At 25.7% G+C, this 18,878-nt stretch overlaps 1 protein-coding gene across 1 annotated transcript; it reads left to right on the forward strand.

Moving 5' to 3' along the window:
• The first annotated feature begins 5,851 nt into the window (after positions 1-5,851).
• Positions 5,852-15,716, forward strand: LOC113554289 (proton-coupled folate transporter-like). Its single transcript, XM_026958055.1, has 7 exons — positions 5,852-6,347; positions 8,583-9,131; positions 9,961-10,062; positions 14,719-14,856; positions 14,953-15,036; positions 15,138-15,294; positions 15,366-15,716. Exons 1-7 carry the CDS (start codon positions 6,125-6,127, stop codon positions 15,421-15,423), a joined length of 1,311 nt encoding a protein of 436 aa, XP_026813856.1. The 5' UTR covers positions 5,852-6,124; the 3' UTR covers positions 15,424-15,716.
• The last annotated feature ends 3,162 nt before the right edge of the window (positions 15,717-18,878 follow it).

Consider the following 18,878-nt stretch of genomic DNA (forward strand, 5'->3'; position numbering starts at 1 on the left):
TTAATTCTACAAAGAATACCTAATTATGAAAAAATAAAAAACAAACAATTAATGTTACAAAATGTGTATTAACCAATGTATAATTTGTAAATACCAGCCGATATTTAATATTATGTTAAAATTTCAAGTTTTTTTTAAAAAATTGAAAATAAGTTATATAACGCTTATACATTTACACAACACAATATCATGTTAAAAGAATTTAACTCGAGCTAACTAAAATTTTAATAAGGTATGTTGATATTCAAAACATTTTTTATTTAAGTATCTATAAGTTTAGTTAGATTAAAACTCGTAATTATGATTATATATTTAAATGTTTTAAAAATTAAATTTGAAATATAAAATATTTATAAATATTACACTTTAATAATTAATGGTTATCTTAGTCATTGAAAGTTTTTACAAATAGATTATTTTTATTTTTATTTATTTTTGCTTGATGATGGACATTGAAATACTCTTCTGTTTTTTTTTTATATTTTAAACAATAATAATTATAGACTCCTAGTATTTTCTTATGTTATCATATTATATTGTATTTTTATAATAATTCTTAGCAGCGGTGGCCAAATTGAAAAAATGGGAAATTTATATATTATATGATTTGTACTTAGAAATAATAGACTATAGTTTTTTAAATGATATAATATAATATAAACATTAAAAATAATAAATATCATTTAATGTATATATAATTAAAAAATATCAAAGTTTTAATGAAATTGCAATTTATAATAATGTCTAATATTAGTAATGAAGTTATACATCAATTATACAACATTGATTCTTAATAATAAATAAAGAACTAATGAAATTCTAATAAAAAACTTAAAAGTGAACAATACAAGGTTTTAAAAAAATAGATTATTACATTTTTGAGAACATATGCCTAATAATAATTCTAAACTTCTATAAATTATTAAATTTAAGCTCATGATTAATTCTAAATATTGTAAAAACACATGGTTAACAAATGCGACAATTTAATATAGTTACCAGGGACGTATGCAAAAAAAAGTTTTGAGGAGTGTTTTTAAAAATCAGTTATTGAAAAGTATAAATTTTTTATTTATTTAAATGTATGAAAATCATTACTTACAATACTTTTTTTAAATATAACCACTGATAAAACAAAATTAACATTAAAATTGAATAAGTAAATAACCATAAGAACCCCAAAAATTCTGGAGTATTTTAACACCCAAAAGACCTTCCCCTTGTGTAAGTGATTAATTGTTATGGACTAACGGATTATCAAAGTTTATAAGAAATTAAAATGTATGTACTTAGTATACAGCTAAAAGATACACAGTTAACAGATATGAAAGTTGTTTGTGTTAATTGGCGTAAACGGTGAGTTTGAATAAATCTTACAGCTCCAACTAAATACTAATACATATTTATTTAGATTGTTTTATTTTTTATTTATGTAGGACATGTAGGTGTATATTTATTTTTTGATCACGAAAGAAGTTCTATTGTATCTTCAGAGGAAACAATTTGAAACAGATAAAAACTCGAAGTACAGATTAACTGTAGTCACAAATACATCATACTCACCTTATTATTTGATATAATATGTTTAAATTTTTAAATTTATGCTTTTTACAATTAATATTTAAAATTAAATAAGCAAGTAATCGTTGAATATATTCAAGTAAACATTGGTCAATAATAATCATAGTCCATAAAAATCTAATTGAAAAATTGCGAAGATTTGATTGAAGAAAATGGGATAATATTAATGTTTTGCTATCATTATAAATGACATAACAATACGTATTATCTTACTTAAAATCTCGGTAAGTTTAAAAGACATGTATTTTTTTAATCGTTCTCTATTAAAAAAAAACCAGTTTTATTCTGTTTCTATACAACCAGGAACATCATAAATATTAACTGCCACATTAACATAATTTTGAGTTTAGGCATCGATCATCATAACTTTCACAATATTACGCCATAAGTTAGTAAACATTACAGGTTGCATCCCATATTATAGACCTCTCATAATTAATTTTTTATGAATACAAACTTACTCTTACATAGTATTTATATAGGTACGCATAATATAATATGAATTCATTATTATTGAATTGTTCCACACTTCAATATGTTATGTACGTATACATTGTTACCTAATAGGCGATTTCTAGATTTATTTCTAATTATTCCAGTTTGGTCGTTTAATTGTTCGGTAGAATGATGGTGGTGGTAAAAACACTAAAAACTCAGTTACTCAACGATAAAATATATTGAACATGTTATACATTTTTGTACAACTAGGTACCTATTGATTGTGGGACAAAACCGTCAGATGCATAACGATACGCGAATAGTATATGAAATTATAAGTGATAATATATTATTTTTGCACACAAAGACGTGCAACGTTTATCTCCGTTGATTTTTCGTCAAATCGCAACAGTGTTTGATGTATTTGACGAAACCTAGATAGTAGACGGATCCCGGCTACCCGCACTGGATACTATGATTAAAACTACTATTAATTATTGCTAAATATTTCAAAATTACGTGGTGAATAACACTAAACTCATGTTAATCTTTTTTATTAATTCGTGAAAGGAATTAAGTTTGGTAATAATTATTTTTCTTATATTATTTACAACTTATTTAATTAATATCTCGTATTATATTATGTTCATTTTTGAAAATTATCACTAAATAATATCTGTAAAATAACAAAAATGCAATTTAATAGTTATGTTGTTATGTATAAAAGAAAATATTTATAATATTTTTATATTTTAAATATTAAGTAAAATCCATGATTTTTTCTAAAATACCTATATGTTATTAATTTTTTTGCTTAACAATTATATAATGTTCTAATTTATTTATTAGTACTTATTACTAATTATGAATAATAAATTGAGTTTACAGTGCAATTTAAATTTCATTAAATTCATTATGGTATGGAATTATGGTAATAGTCAAAATGGTATTATCTATATTATTAAATGGCAATGTTTTTGTGTATGTAACTGATCCATAGCCAAGTATACTCATGATTATGAAATTTCGTATATAGCCATATAGGTAATCCTAGATTTATCCGAAAACATTGCACACTTAAAAGCCAATTTTTTAAATTTTGTATTTTAAAGAAGAGCTCACATAGGGATCTGTTGGATCACGAAAAATGAATATATTTTTGTTTATATAGAATTGGTTAAATAAAATAAAATAGTTACATAATAATAGTTGTATATAAATTTACATTTATATTTTATATTTGATCAAAACCACTCAAATTACTTTGTATTGAAAAATATGTGTAGTTTGCATTTAATGGAGTTGAATATATAAGGTAAATCAACTGGTGTTATTTATTTTTGGCATTGGGACTATTTAATTTTATATACCACGAAACGAGACAATATCATAATATTATATCATTATCAGAACTACAAAATGGTGTGTGATACTACAACGCGTTTTTTCAGTATAGTTACAACACGTGTGGTATCTATTATCCGAAGATTAGATGCAAATATATATTAAATATGCGCTAGGTAGAAAAAAAGACCTAAAAAGTAGGAAAATCGAATTCGTAGAAAAATAACCCCTTCACTTGTAATTATTGGTAGCACTGCGGGTGGGGACCGCAAAATCGAGATGTAGAGGTCGAGTATATCTTTCTCTTTCTTGCACTCAGCACAAATGCACAATAATAATTCATTAGGTTGATATATTATCGAGGAACAACGTATTAAATATAATGTTACACAAGTAGATACCCACTATAAAACATTAAAACGTTGTAAAGTTTTCACAATATATATTTTGTTAATATACGTGTGGCGCCCAACTGCAAGCGGACATTCGCTAACGACGACATTGATGATGATAATGATGATGTTGTACGATTCACGAATCTCTACATGAATTTTACACGGTATTTTAAATTATTTACTAATCGCTAAACGTAATCAGAGTCGTTCTCAATGAATACCCCAAGATTTAAAAACTGTTATCTTTGTAACAACAACATTACAAAATAATATCAAGTATCAATGAAGTAATTAATAATTGTCGTTTTATCTTTAATACATAAAGTCAACTAGCAAATATACACATAATTAAAGATATGAGAGAATTATAATACTTATAAAATGTTTAAGAAATATATCTAAGAAGAAAAAACAACAACAAAAATAAAAAAACAATCATTTTAAAATGTCTAAAATTGTTAAAAATGTCGATATTCATATTAATCAATCAATAATCAACAAATCTGTAGTACATAGAAACATCAGTGGGATGTAAATATTGAACGAATAATACGGTGAATGACTTACCGGTAGAGGCGAGAGAATAAAGTGCATTAATAATATTGTTACCATCAGCGTTGTATTATCCTAATGTGTTGTTCAAATATCGCAATTTTATTATTATAACGACAATTTATTGATATCGCAACTCTCAGAAATATATTATAATATACAGAGTGTTTCACCAAGCATAATAATTACTTACTTCTATTTTTTCTTTAATAATAGATTTATTAAAATTATTATTTTTGAAACATAAGCTATACATATAGTTTTTTTTATATACAATTTAAAAAGTGTCTTGTAGTAAAACAATAACTTCATTTTTTCAAATGAGAATCATCATCCTTTTTAATTATAAACTGCGAGACATATGTAATTATATTGAAAATGTCGATGAATGTAAATCAAAATTTCAACAATTTGTTTCTTAGTTATCAAAACGTATAGTATACAAAGATTGTTAATGATTCTAAAAAACTAAATATATATATATATATAAATATTTCATCTAGTAGCCACTCATTATAAGTTCAGAAAATTTTCGCAAATTACAAAAACTGTGAGATTGAAAAATTTATTATTATTTTTAAATAATCGTAATCTTTTGTATTTCAAACCTATATTATTCTTATTATCAGGAATGGAAAGCGTATTTTAATTTTTCTATTTTCGTTATTGTTTATTGATTTAAAAATATAGTTTTTGTTTAACACTTTTAAACGTTTTTGATTAACGTTTTCAAAAACGTTATTTTTCATATTGTTTCCAAATAACGTTTTTGATAATTTCGTTTTCGTTTTTTTTTTTTATATATTCTTATAAGTAATTATAGTGCCGTGCAAAATTGGTAGATACAAAAAATAAAATGTTTCAAATTCAAAAGTTCAAACTAAAATGCTTTTAAATTTTAAAGTACATGGGTAAAGAGAAACACTATTTTTAAAGTAAATAATAAAAATAATCCTGAACTCAGAAGCTTAACATACAGTTGTAGGTATAAAATACATCTTAACATCAACAATTTGCTCTTACGCATTGAAACAAAAATACTAAATATTAATAAATATAATTTTTTTGTCGTGGTATAATATTTTTTTGTTTCCGTTTTTAATTTTTTTTTCGTTTAATAACGTTTTTTAAAAATGTTTTCAAAAACTTTTCTATCCCTGATTATTATGTAGTCGTATGACTCAAATATGACTCGTTTAAATTTGAAAACATTAATAGGTGTTCGGTGTTCGATATAAAAGTCGTCTATTTGATGACTTATCACGGTAAGTATATGAAGAGCGATTGCTGCATATGAAAGAGGTTTGAAAATAAGTATATTCACTGTTAAAGACAAAATTGGAGTGAGCGCATTTAGTGGAACACTCTGTACAGACGAGGTCTCTATATATATAATATTACATACTCATCACAATATGTTATTGTAATACACAGATCGTGTGGGTGGGAGAGGAAAACTTTGGCCCGTGACTACTACTACTACTACTACTACTACTACTACTACTATTACTACTACTACTACGACGACGACGACAACGTTGACAGTCAACGACCGTTGTTTGCGCGGAACGACGACGAATGAGCAATAAAAACCGACGGCCGGCGTGTTCGCTACCATATCGTATAGACATAATGAATTATAGGCAATAATAATAATAATATAATAAGTGATCGTTTCGTTCGAGTGGACGAAAAGACGCCGCCGTCGATCACTCGTCCGCGTAACCCGAGTGGATAGGTGTATATTTACTACTCTCTCGGCGACTGCCGTCGCACAGCACGAACCAGACGCGCGTTGACCAGTCGTCGCCATCATGGGGTGTTACGTGGAGATAGTGACGCTCCTGTACTCCGCGTCGCTGGCCATGTCCGCATTTTTTCAGAACAACCTGTTGCTGCGGAAGGCGTGCAACTCGACTGTGCCGTTCGGCGAGTGCACCGACGGCGAGGCGAACGCCCAGCACATCGTGTCGGCCATTTACTCGTGGAAAGCATTAATACAGTACACCATTCCCATCGTGTTGATCATACTCGCGGGTAAGTCGGCGTCGTGACGTTATAATATATAATAATAATAATAATATACTATTTTACGTATTAGGCCACTGCCTACGTGTGCACAATAATTAATAATAATAAGATACGTAAACAAAACGATAGACGCGCCATGCAAACGGTATAGGTAGATAGGTAGGTAATATTTATAATGATAACCGTAACCCGATAATAACATTATAAAATCACGATCGACGTACGATGTTAGTATGCGTCATTTATTGAACACCACATATTATTATACGTATTTGCGAGATCAAAAAATCCAACGATTTCGCATTCTGGCCAAGGATATTTGTATCGAATACGTTTGCGAACGGTATATACCATGGTATACTTGTATATAATATCGTAATATTAAAATAGAATACAGTTATGATTTTCGTAATATCCGTTGGCTTCTTCGTGTCTGCTGTGGTCGATTATTACCACGCGTATCCGTCTTATCTACGTCGACGGTTTTTTTTTCGTATTATCGCGATCGATCATCTGCAATAATACCTGTCACCTATATTTACAGCCGTATAGTGTCACAAGAATTTACCGTTTAAACTTTGAATTCAAAAAGCGCGCGCAGATTCGTCGTTATTCGATTTTGTTTCGAATATTTCCCCTTTTTGGGCCCTTATCGTCGCCCTTCGGTTTTGTTTTTTTCGTAAACTTTAAAAAATACAAAAATGTGTAAATATTAAAATAACTTACATATTACACGTGTGGTTCAATAGCGATATCTTTAATTATTATTCACCCAACACTTATTTTATAAAATTATATTTTATCTGACTGATGGCCCTGTTCAGAAATAAAAATGTATTACATGGTCTACAATATGTACGTTTGCCCCAAAAAAATAATCATAGGTCAAATTGTGTACTGAAAATGTTAAACCGGAATAGATGATATTTATTTAAATTACTGATTTCCCCAAATACTAAAATACGTTATTGATTATTATTCTTAGTTGATTAAAAATAATTAATTACGTATTAGGATACTCTTTATCGAGTAAAGTATAATATTGTTTAGTAGAATACATTTTTATTTCTACGTATTATTCAGCAAATATTAGTGTTTTTAGTTTACAAATTTAAATAAGTTATAATTTTTGTACTAATTATTTTTAATAGATTTCCGTTAGAGCAAAGTACCTATAACATCTTACGTGATAAAGATTTTAGCCACTTTTATTAAAAAAATACTATAATATACCAAAATTCAATATACTATATACTAGATTAATTAAACCAAAATATAAAATAATAGGAATACCAGTAGGAAATGATAATGTATAAGAATATATTATGTAAGGTATAAATGTTCGTATGTTTACAAATGAAATGCACATTATAATATTATATATACAGTTATAAATAAATAGATGAATAAAATAAACCTCTTTAATATATATTCCAATATAATATTGGCTACTTAAATAAAAATTAAAAGACATGATTTTAATTAGTAAATTTATTTTAAAATGAATATTTTATAATTATTGATTTAAAAAATACCTGCAGAATAAAATGTTTCTTTAAGGTGTTAAAAACAATATGCGATTTTTCAGAAAAATAATATTTATATTTCCTTGTGGGGCAGTGACTATTGACTAGTAACTATAGTTTAATAATTTAAACAAAATGTAGATATGTTTTTCTAAAATTATTAAAATATATAGACATTTTTTTCGAAATTCTTACTGGATTCTAATACACATCAACTGAGTGATAAATATAAAAAGTATAATTAGGCATAAGTTTTCAAACTGTTATCATTTAAGTACCACATATCGTGTTTTACTTTGAAAATGAATAATATTACGTTTTGTAGGTAATGAACTAAAATGTGTTTGTAGTAGGTCAAATGGTTAAAAAGGTTATGTTCCAATATTTTTGGTATACAATATTTAAGTTTAAATAAAATGTTATCATTGATTTTATTTATTTTACATTAATTATAATAAGGTCCTAATTCTTGGTAATTACAAACACTATAAAATTTAAATTATCAATTTCTATAGTTTATGTATAGCTTGTGTATTATTTGTTTGTCTATTATTCGTATCTATTTATATTAATTATTTGTATATTAAAATATTTAACATATTTTTATATATTTGTCTAGTTCACATAGGTATTCTAATCGATATATAATTGGAAGTTAATAAAGAATAAATTGTATTTAATAATTGTATTTAAGAATAAATAAAATTAATTTCAGGTCCATGGAGTGACAGCCATGGCAGACGACGTAGACCATTAATTTTACTACCACTTGTAGGTCAAGTATTAACTGATAGCTTATGCATATTAAATGTTTATTATTGGAATTGGTCTCCACAAATCGCTGCACTTTTTGAAGCCATAACACCGGGATTATTTGGCGCTAGAAATATGTTCTGGGTAGGTGTAATATCGTATATATCAGATAGTTGTACAAATGAATCTAGAACATTGAAATACGGAATAATAAATGCAATTTACACTATTAGTACTTTAATTGGAACAGGACTAGCAGGGTTTATAAATGTTGGATTAGGATTTTATGGAGCCTTTTTGGTACCTATTCTGTTAAATTTAACCGCTTTTATGGTTGGTATAATATTTATAAATGAAACTTCTTTGCCTTACGATAAAAACATTGTTTGGCTAAAACCAAAATATTTTATGCAAAATTATTTGAGTGTATTTAAAGGAAGCAGTAAACATTATTCAATTACGTTAGTAGCATTACTATTATGTCAAGCTGTTTTAGTGGGAAGAATTGGAGGTAAGTCATCATATTTTAATAATATATTAATAAGTATGAATAATATTAAATCATAAAAATCATTTGATTAACATTCAAGTTAAATTTTTGCTTATTATTTAAACTATTTTTAAGGATAACAGTCTTAGTATTAATTTATAGTGAAATATAATATGAGCAAAGCTAATCAATGTTTATAAATTATAATAAACTTTAATATTTATTATCTGTGATTAAAAAAAAATATATACATAGTAGTCAGTACAGAGTGGTTCAAAAGTCTTCACCAGATTACGAATTGATACTATAGCTCAATAATAGTAAATTTCTGGTAAACTATACGTTTATTTCATTGTATAGATGAGATAGTCAAGTTCAATTTTATTTTCGTTCTAATAGACATGTCTTGTTAGTTGTAAGCGTTCGTATTTGTAATGATTAGTAAACAGCTGTCAGTTAGTATCAAGATGGGTAAATAAAAAAATAATACTGTATAGATGTATGATGGGTAATTGAATATTTGAAATACACTATGTTAAACCTTGATTATTTTTTAAACTTTCTATCACCATTTTAAAACAAATACGAGTGGCTAAAATTGGAAGAAGACTAAAATCACTAGGTAATAGTGTTTCAGGAAATTGTAGACGTCTACTTGATGCATACATAATTTAAATTTGAATTAAAACCCTCTCACATACTTGGATCAGATATTTTAAGGCTTGTTCTTTAGTTTCCTAAAAATGTTTAGTATTGAAAATATTTATTTATTTTTATCCAGTCTATTTGAATACTTAGAATTAATATAATTATCATAATTCAGTTTAAATTGCATTTTTTAACGTTTCAGGAGAATATGCTGTTACATATTTATTTATGAGATATAAATTTCACTGGTATGAAGTACAATACAGTTATTTTGCTGCTTACAAAATGTTGATGATTTTTGTTGGTAAGTAATAATTAATTTACCTAGTAAAATAATTAAAATATATTAGATACGTACTAGTAAGATACGTATATACCTATAATATTAATAATATGTTTTTATATTATCATGTTTGAAACAATTCTATAATATATTATACATATTTTTATTTTCTTAAAAAGCATAATTACAATCTATGCATTTGTTTGTTCAACAAGTAATTTTTATATTCAATTTAATAGCAGGACATTACAGGTAGAAAGGTACTCAGTATAGTACCACCCGACAGATAAAATAAGCAAGTCTCTAGGCCAAGACCGTTTTAATCTTCTTTGGGGATTGTCAGGAATTATTACTTAGGAAGAGAGTCGATTTATTAGGGGATTAGGTTTGAGAGAAAATGGGATTTAGTCGATTGAGATAGTGTTGGGATTTTTTAGATCGTTATGAACATTGAATTTTTTGATGTACTGCGAAGCAGAGACGATTTGACGGAAGTATATGGACTGTAAAGTTTGGACAGTTTTCATGTTTGAATGTTTGGCTTAGCCCCATAATTGGATATCATAACCTCACCCTGGTCTAATAATAGCTTTTTTAGAGTAAATGAATTAATTATACTTCACAGTGTTTATATTTATACAATTTATTTCAAAATATTTAATGTGACATCTTCTATATTTAACTATAATACACCAAAGTATACCATATTGCTTATTAAATACAATAATACATTAACAATAATCCATATTGATTATATATAATGAACTGTTGAGTTGTCATGTATACAGATTAGTAGATAGTATAGCTAATTTAACTAATCCAGGCTTTTGCTTATATTTAATTATAGGTATTCTAGATTATTTGTCTTTGTAATAAATTAATATTTATTGTTTTAGTATATTTAGAACTTAGGATGTACCAATATGACTATTTATATATATGATAATTGATAATACACATTATACTTGTCTATATTATGTCAATAGTCCAGGTAATATAGAGTTCTTATCGTCTTGATAATTTATTGATTTACAAAAAAAAAAAGAAAAATACTGTTCAAAATATTATAAAACATGGTCAAAAGCCTGAAAGTTGTTGTCTACTTTTATTCTGCTGGATAATTTAATTATGCAAATATTTTTCTGTTTTAGTATTCGGATAAAAACATTTTATACTCAAATTTAAAAAAATATATGACTTAACTAAATGGTGCGTCTGAGATTATCAATAATAACTGGGTTTCATGAAAAAAAAATAAAAATAAAAAAGGTCATAGTTTTCTGACGTTCTAGAGTGCCTTTTCAAACGGATATATCCCGAGTGCATCCTATGTTTAATGTTTTCCCTTATAATAAAAAAAATAGGCAAACATATCATAGCTTAAATATATTCACAGCTCGTCATTGGCGAAAATTTGAATTGATATATTTTGTTTTATACATTTGACGTTGTTATTTCGTAACTATCAACAATTATATATTATTATACATAGATATGTCTTAAAATGATAAACAATATAAAATGAATACATCTAATATGTTTTAGCCTATATTATGATTATTTACAGTCATTATGCAACGACAATATTATATATAATGTCCAATAAAAAAATATATCATTCCTGCGCATCTCCATCGATACCGGTTCCATTATGACAGGCATGCGATATACCTGGGAATGCAAAGAAGAACCGATTTCATCGGGTTGTGGCATATTCTCACACTGGGCATAGTATATAATATATATTTAGACATTTTTAATATACAATTTTATTGTATGATATAATTTATTATAAAAAATAAGTTTTAATAGTTTTAATCATACCTAAGAATTCAATATAATGTTAAATAGAAAAGTAAAAAAATATATATATTTTTTTCTTTGATAAAATTTAAAATAACTATATTATTCAAAATCTTACCTTTAACTAAAATTTTATAATTTTTTATTTTGTTTTATTTTTTTCTTTATGTTCTGTAGTACAGGTACATGGGAACTACAATAGACCTATGTCTATATTAGGTGTAAACAAGTATAGAAAATAGACTTCCGAAAAATAATACATATAACTGGTATAACTGGTATAATAATTTAATATGTAATATTTAAAATTTTACAATCACTCCACTAACATACGCATAATTATCACAAAGTTATGGCATAGGTGGTTTTTGAAAAATATAATTTTCGAACCATTTCGCCAGCCTCCACGCCCATAATATCATTATAACTAGTGACTGGATTTATATACAAATTGTATTGAAATAAACTTTTTGAAATGAGAATTGCCTTCGATTTAGATTATTCTTCTTATTAAAATAACACTAATTTTATTTTGTATATTTTGCTATTTAATTTTTTTACCTATTAAATGCGTATTTAATGCATATTTGTAGTTTTAAAGTGCATATTATAATACATTTTTATATTGTTGATAATGTCATAATTTATAACATTATCAACAACATAAAAATGTATTTTCGACAACACAAATATTTTTTCAATATCGCAAACAACAGTTCCTTACGGCTTACATTATACCCTTATTATTTGAATGAATGTTTGATAAAGTCACATCTAAAAATGGTAGTATACTTGGACTGAAACGCAATTATAATATACCAAAACCTAGGACGCAATTTAAATATATTTTTTTTTCGTATAGTGAGTTTCATACAAAATGTGACTCGATTAGAGCGCACTGAGCAGTGGCGTATATAGAAATTAATTTCAGGGGTGAGGAGGGGTTAAAAAACGATTTCCATTCTTAAATTCTAATTAATTATACAATCAAAATCAATGCCCGTATTAACCATACATTTCAGGGAGGGAGGTTGAACCCTTAGCCCCCCTATATATATGTCACTGGCACTGAGTGACGGTTTCTGCTCAAATTTATGGTTCGTAAATATGTAATAATAAATAATAGTTCTGTAAATATAATAGTTTTAAATTTTTCACTATATTTACACACTATTATGGGTAACCCTGACAAAAATTCACCTCCTGGTGTGCTATAATCTAGTCGCATTTGATGTGAAATACTAACGCACTATAGTTGTCTTTGGAATGTAACTAGTATGCAATCACCATTTATAATGTACTACTCGTACTACCTATTACCTCATGTTTTTATCCATCTCAGTAACTAAAATTTCCTAGATTCAAAAATTAACTGCATTGCAATTAAACAACGTAAATATTTCGACACTATATAGGTACGTAACAAACTATCTTTTTCATGGACACACCAAGATGATACATCATTTGGACGCACTCAGGACATAAGAATAAGGATAATTTTAAAAAGCAATCGCAAAACTCATTTTTAAACAACCTCTATTCGTATGTCTCAAAGTTTAATAATATCTTGCACGATATAATACAGGGATATTATATTATATTATGCCATCACTTGTGAAAATAAATACAAATTGCATTTTAATATTATACATTTGTTTTATTTTTTTTTTTGAACGCAGTACATTAACACAATTTTAATATTGAAAATGATGTTAATGTTTGGTAAACAAAATATATTGATGTGTGGTTAAGACCCGTATTTATTGATAGAATTATTTTACATAGAATCTATATTCTAGATAAAGTGTTTAATGAAATTAAAAATAATTAACTCATTTTTAAAAACTGCAGTGATTGACCTCCGAAAAAAAAAACCAATTATAAACAGCTGTAAATACATCCTACATTTCGTCGAATTGCCAAGTTGTCAGGAAAATATGTATACAAGGATATAAATTTATCATGAACAGGCAATATTGAAAAAATACAAGGAATTATTGTTTGTTTTTTTTCTAGCATTTGCCACATATTTTGTTAAAATTGTCTACGTTATTCAGTATAAAATAGCTATATAATAAAATATGATACATAAAATTAAATAATTATTAAATTTGTTTTTAAACTAATAAACAAAAAAAATATAATTATTAGTAAGTATTTTCTAAGATATTGCCTCACTTGTCATGAAAAAAATCTTTTATCTATATAAATTACGTAACAAATTTGTCAGAAATAAAACAGAAGGTATCACAACGAAAAAATTCTCGAATTATAAATTATTATAGGTACCGTAATAATAATATAATATAATACAAATTAAATATTATATGACGTTTTTGAGTCATTAAAATGTATAACAATGTTTTTAAGTTAAATTTATATGAACTGTTTCAACCTAGGTGAGATTTATGCATTTATTAATTATTATATATAATTAACTAATCACATATTATGACTATATGAGTATATGATAATTAACGATAGGTACTCATTATATAATTTGGAATCTTCAACAGCCGCTAGATTTTATTTAAAATGTCAATAGGCTTGGTACATTATGAATTTAAATATAGTCCATAGCCTATGGCCCTATAGAAATAATATTATTATTCGAATCGTATTATTATGTGAAGATATGTTATTCATTTTCATATATTTTATTCATCTTGGTATGGTTAAATTGTACTAAACGTTACTTTTGTAATTTATCCTATTAAAGATGAAAATAAATTCGATATAATAGCTAAGTGTAGATGAGTCGGCCATCTCAGATACCTATTCATATACATAAGTGTTGTGTAATTAATATCATCTTGTTTACCTATTCATTCATAAATCATAATAATCAACCATTAATCTGAATTAACATTCTAGGTACTTTGTTTTCTGTAACTGTGTTGAGCTATCGTCTGAAAATAAATGATGCAATTATAGGTTATATTGCATGTATGTTTGATATTCTCGCCGCAGTGTGTTACGTTTTCGTTGCCGAACCTTGGCAACTATATATAAGTAAGTATAAAAAAATCAATCATAATGAATTTAACCAGCACATTTTGCATCGTAATAATAAATTAATAAATATATTCAAATTATTACTTATTATAGTTCCACTGGTTGACTTTTTCCATGGGACTGCACTCACTGTTTCTACTTCATTGACATCTAAAATCGTAGACAACGAAAAACTTGGTAAGTTCATCTACACATAGTAACCCTGTTTGTACCTATACTTGTATTTACGTTTTTTAATTGAACATTAATGTTGTGTTACTATTATTTATGCATATTAGGTAGATTAAACTCTGTTCAAGGACTAATGAGCACAATTATGTCATTCGTTGTAGTTTCGTTGTACAGTGCAATTTATAATTTAACATTTGAATATTTACCCGGTGCTGTGTTTTTGTTAAATATCATTTTAACTTTTCCTGTGTTAATAATATTTATGTAAGTAATATAATATATGTTATATGGTTTAAAAAAAAAAAAAAAATTAATATTTTTTTTAAATTTTGTAGGATTATTTACTGTAAATGCAAACACATGTGGACAACAAAAGAAATAACGAAATCTTAACAAAGGTTTTAGATATAGTTTTTAAATTTCTATTGTAAGTTACGAAAAGACAGTGTATATTGTATAATTTAATATTATTATCATTTGTTTTAATGACATTTTAATGAGTTAGTTAGTTTTATAAAGTATTATTTAATATAATTTTTCCATCAGTTAAATTAAAAATGAATTGCTTAAGAAATCTTCCCGGAGAAATCGGAGAATAAATCTAATAAGATTCAATATGCGGCTACCAATTGTTTGTGATTATGTAATCAACACAGTTAAATGTAGATAAATTGAATTGTTTCGTATATACAACATGTATTGATAAAACGGTATATTCGCGTCATCTAATTGCAAACTTTTTTGAACTACGACTCATTTTGAAATTACATTGTATTAAACAGGTAAATAGGCTATATTATATCCAGTTTTGAAAACTTAACATTTTACAAAAAATAGGCCATTGGCAATAGTACTATGGAAACAATGTAAATTTTTTTTTTTATATAAATATATATATTATAGTCCTTAAGTTATCCTAAAAATTTCAAAAATCAGTATTTGAACAAGTAATAACTAATAAGTGTATTTTAAACTTTAAAGAAATGAATTGGAATGACAATATTTGGTGAATCATCCTATCCATATAAATTACATATTTACGCTGTTTTTGCGCTGAACAATTGAATAAGCTGGTTAGGTAGGTACCTACTGTTTAATGTATATTACATACGCGACGGCGATTTCATGTGTAGAAGTATACGATTTAATTTTAACAAACCTATATGTAAGAAAATCAACTGTAGGTGAACAAAAATTATAAATTTAAAAATTGTTGAATTATGTAATATTATTTCGAGGCTGACACATCATACCTGTATGGCTATTGGCTATACATCGTTACCCCCTCCCCCCATCAGTATATAGACTGAGTCTTAAACAATAACCAAAAATAATTTATCAGAGCCAAGAGCTTAATATTCTTTTAAATATTTAGGATATAGTGTATTCACTATACACTTAAATGATCAGGTAGCTTCTATTTTTAAATTAAGAGTTAAACCTCTTATTTACTATATATTTTATTAGGACTTACTTCAAAAATGTAATTGTATATAGATTGGTATCTTTATACTCATCTTCAACTTTTGTATTCTAAAAAACATGATTTTTCTTTTTGAATTTTCGCAAAGAATATAGTTTTATGAAAAACTTTGATGTACCAATCACAATTTAAGAACTTTACGTTGATCAAACATTTGAACTAAATGTAAACACCGAAATAAGTTTAACGCGAACATTTATTTTCTCTTTGTGTGCACGAAATATTTGTTTCACAGATACTAACCGAAATTGTATTTTAGGTGTGATTTAGTGAAATCAGTGACGAATTATAAAAGCAGTAAAAAGTCACCGACCACTGTAATCACTAAACTGAGCACCTTATTGTAAGCATTTAATTTTTTTTTTTAATATTTTCTGATATATAAAAATGTGTATTATTAATTAATGTTATACATTACTATAATTTAATAGAATGGACATTTTTGAACCAATACTAGTTAATAATTAATAATTTTGTTATTTCCCTATATGATAAGTATAATTGAAAAATATTAAAATTACAATTACATCTAAATATTTTATAATATTATTATTCTTCATTTCACATGAGATACATTTATAAACTATAATAATTTTTTATATTTAACGTATCAAATGGAAAAAACAAATATCGACAAGTTAAATTTGTTTAAATTAACGGAATAAAAATATGGCATCCAGTCCGAAAATTGTTGGGCCTATAGATAAAAAATCAGTAAGTACCCATATTTTATAAATAATTATTTTTATTTATGTACATACTCGTACATAAAAATTATTAATACCTACCTAAATTAGGGAAATTGCGTATTAGTATAAAATTATATCTAATAATAATTTAGATTATATTATGACTATATTAAGTAAAATGTATTGATTGTGTTCTTATATAATCTTTTTCAGTACTTAAAATTTTATAGTAAATTATTTTATGTATGAAATATTATTTATCATTTTGATTTTTAAAAGATTGAATACTTATTTTTATTTCATAAACTATTATAATTTATTCCACACCGATATATTTTAGATTTTAAGTGAAACAATGAATTGTATTTAATTCAAATACGATTCAATACGGTTTTACAATGATGTAAAGTAAAAACGATAACTTTTACCCAAAACCAGTATTTGACAAAATAAATTTTGGTATTTTAATATATTAACTAGAAACAAATAATCGTAGATACTTGAAATCTTCATTAAATTTTTAAATTAATCTAAACATCATGTATTTTGAAACTTTTTAAGCTATTTACTGATATTAGACTTTTTCAATATTTTTTTCCTATTTCATTTCCTATAAATGTTCATAAAAATGTTTGCTCGGTCAAGAATCTTGAAAATTTAACAAAGGATTCTTTACAATTTTTTATCACAAGTATTAAAAATTATTAAAGATAGATAGATAAATAAATAATTTTTTTTTTAAATAAGCATTTTAACAAAATTTGTCAAAAATAACGAAAATTTGGAAATAATTTTGTATTTAAAATGTAGAAAATGTTCAATATTAAAACTATTTCATATTATCTCTAAAAATATATTTAAACACGATTTTTTTAGTATAGAAATTAAATATTGAAACAAAAAGTAACAATTTTAGTTATTTCGTTGAATTTAAAAATATTCTAAGTACTTGAAACTTTTAACGTATTATGTTATTATATTTTATATACACACGATAAAAATTGCAAATACAATGTTTTCGGAAAAAAATAATCTATCCTGCCGTATGAGTGTTTGACTAATAGTTAAAAAAAATTACTATAATAACAATATAAATTATTCTAAATCTAAAATATATTTCTGTTCACGTACACTAATCGTCTAGTACGCACGCGTTATTATAGTTCTCGTGAAATGTTAAACGCACCTAGTTTTAACAGAATTTATCGAATGTTAACCAATCTACGCATTTTTTTTAAAACAGCGCAAGAACTTGGTTTTGCCTCAGCAGACTTTTGTTATCCTTCCAAAGAATAGTAATTTAAATATAATACAAATCGTAGCTGAACATTATCTATAAATTTTACTAAATTTAACATTTTCCAAAGCATCGTAGCGCGCGACGACTTTTGGACTCAAATCAGATAAATTCATTATGCCAGCTAAAAATACTCCAAAATCAAAACAAACTGTATCACCCATCATGATAATTAACAACCAAGTAATCGAAACATCATCCGTGAGGAAAAATAATAATAATAATTTTTAATTGTAATCCGAAAACAATAAACGGCCATTACTACTGTCGCCAAAAAACTTGTACCTCTTACACTTCAACTTCCAAGTAAATACAATATTTTATCTCTCTAAATCAATACTCCGATATCTGTTAATTATGTTCATTGCTCACCGCCTCT

Source organism: Rhopalosiphum maidis, chromosome 2, assembly GCF_003676215.2.
Source record: "Rhopalosiphum maidis isolate BTI-1 chromosome 2, ASM367621v3, whole genome shotgun sequence".
In the NCBI taxonomy this organism is placed as follows: domain Eukaryota; kingdom Metazoa; phylum Arthropoda; class Insecta; order Hemiptera; family Aphididae; genus Rhopalosiphum; species Rhopalosiphum maidis.

Excerpts from the sequence above, each read along its gene's own strand:
- LOC113554289 (XM_026958055.1), top strand. The coding sequence starts at position 6,125 with ATGGGGTGTTACGTGGAGATAGTGACGCTCCTGTACTCCGCGTCGCTG. Across the intron at positions 9,132-9,960 it reads TTTAGTGGGAAGAATTGGAG|GAGAATATGCTGTTACATAT; the intron begins GTAAGTCATCAT and ends TTAACGTTTCAG. Across the intron at positions 15,295-15,365 it reads CCTGTGTTAATAATATTTAT|GATTATTTACTGTAAATGCA; the intron begins GTAAGTAATATA and ends TAAATTTTGTAG.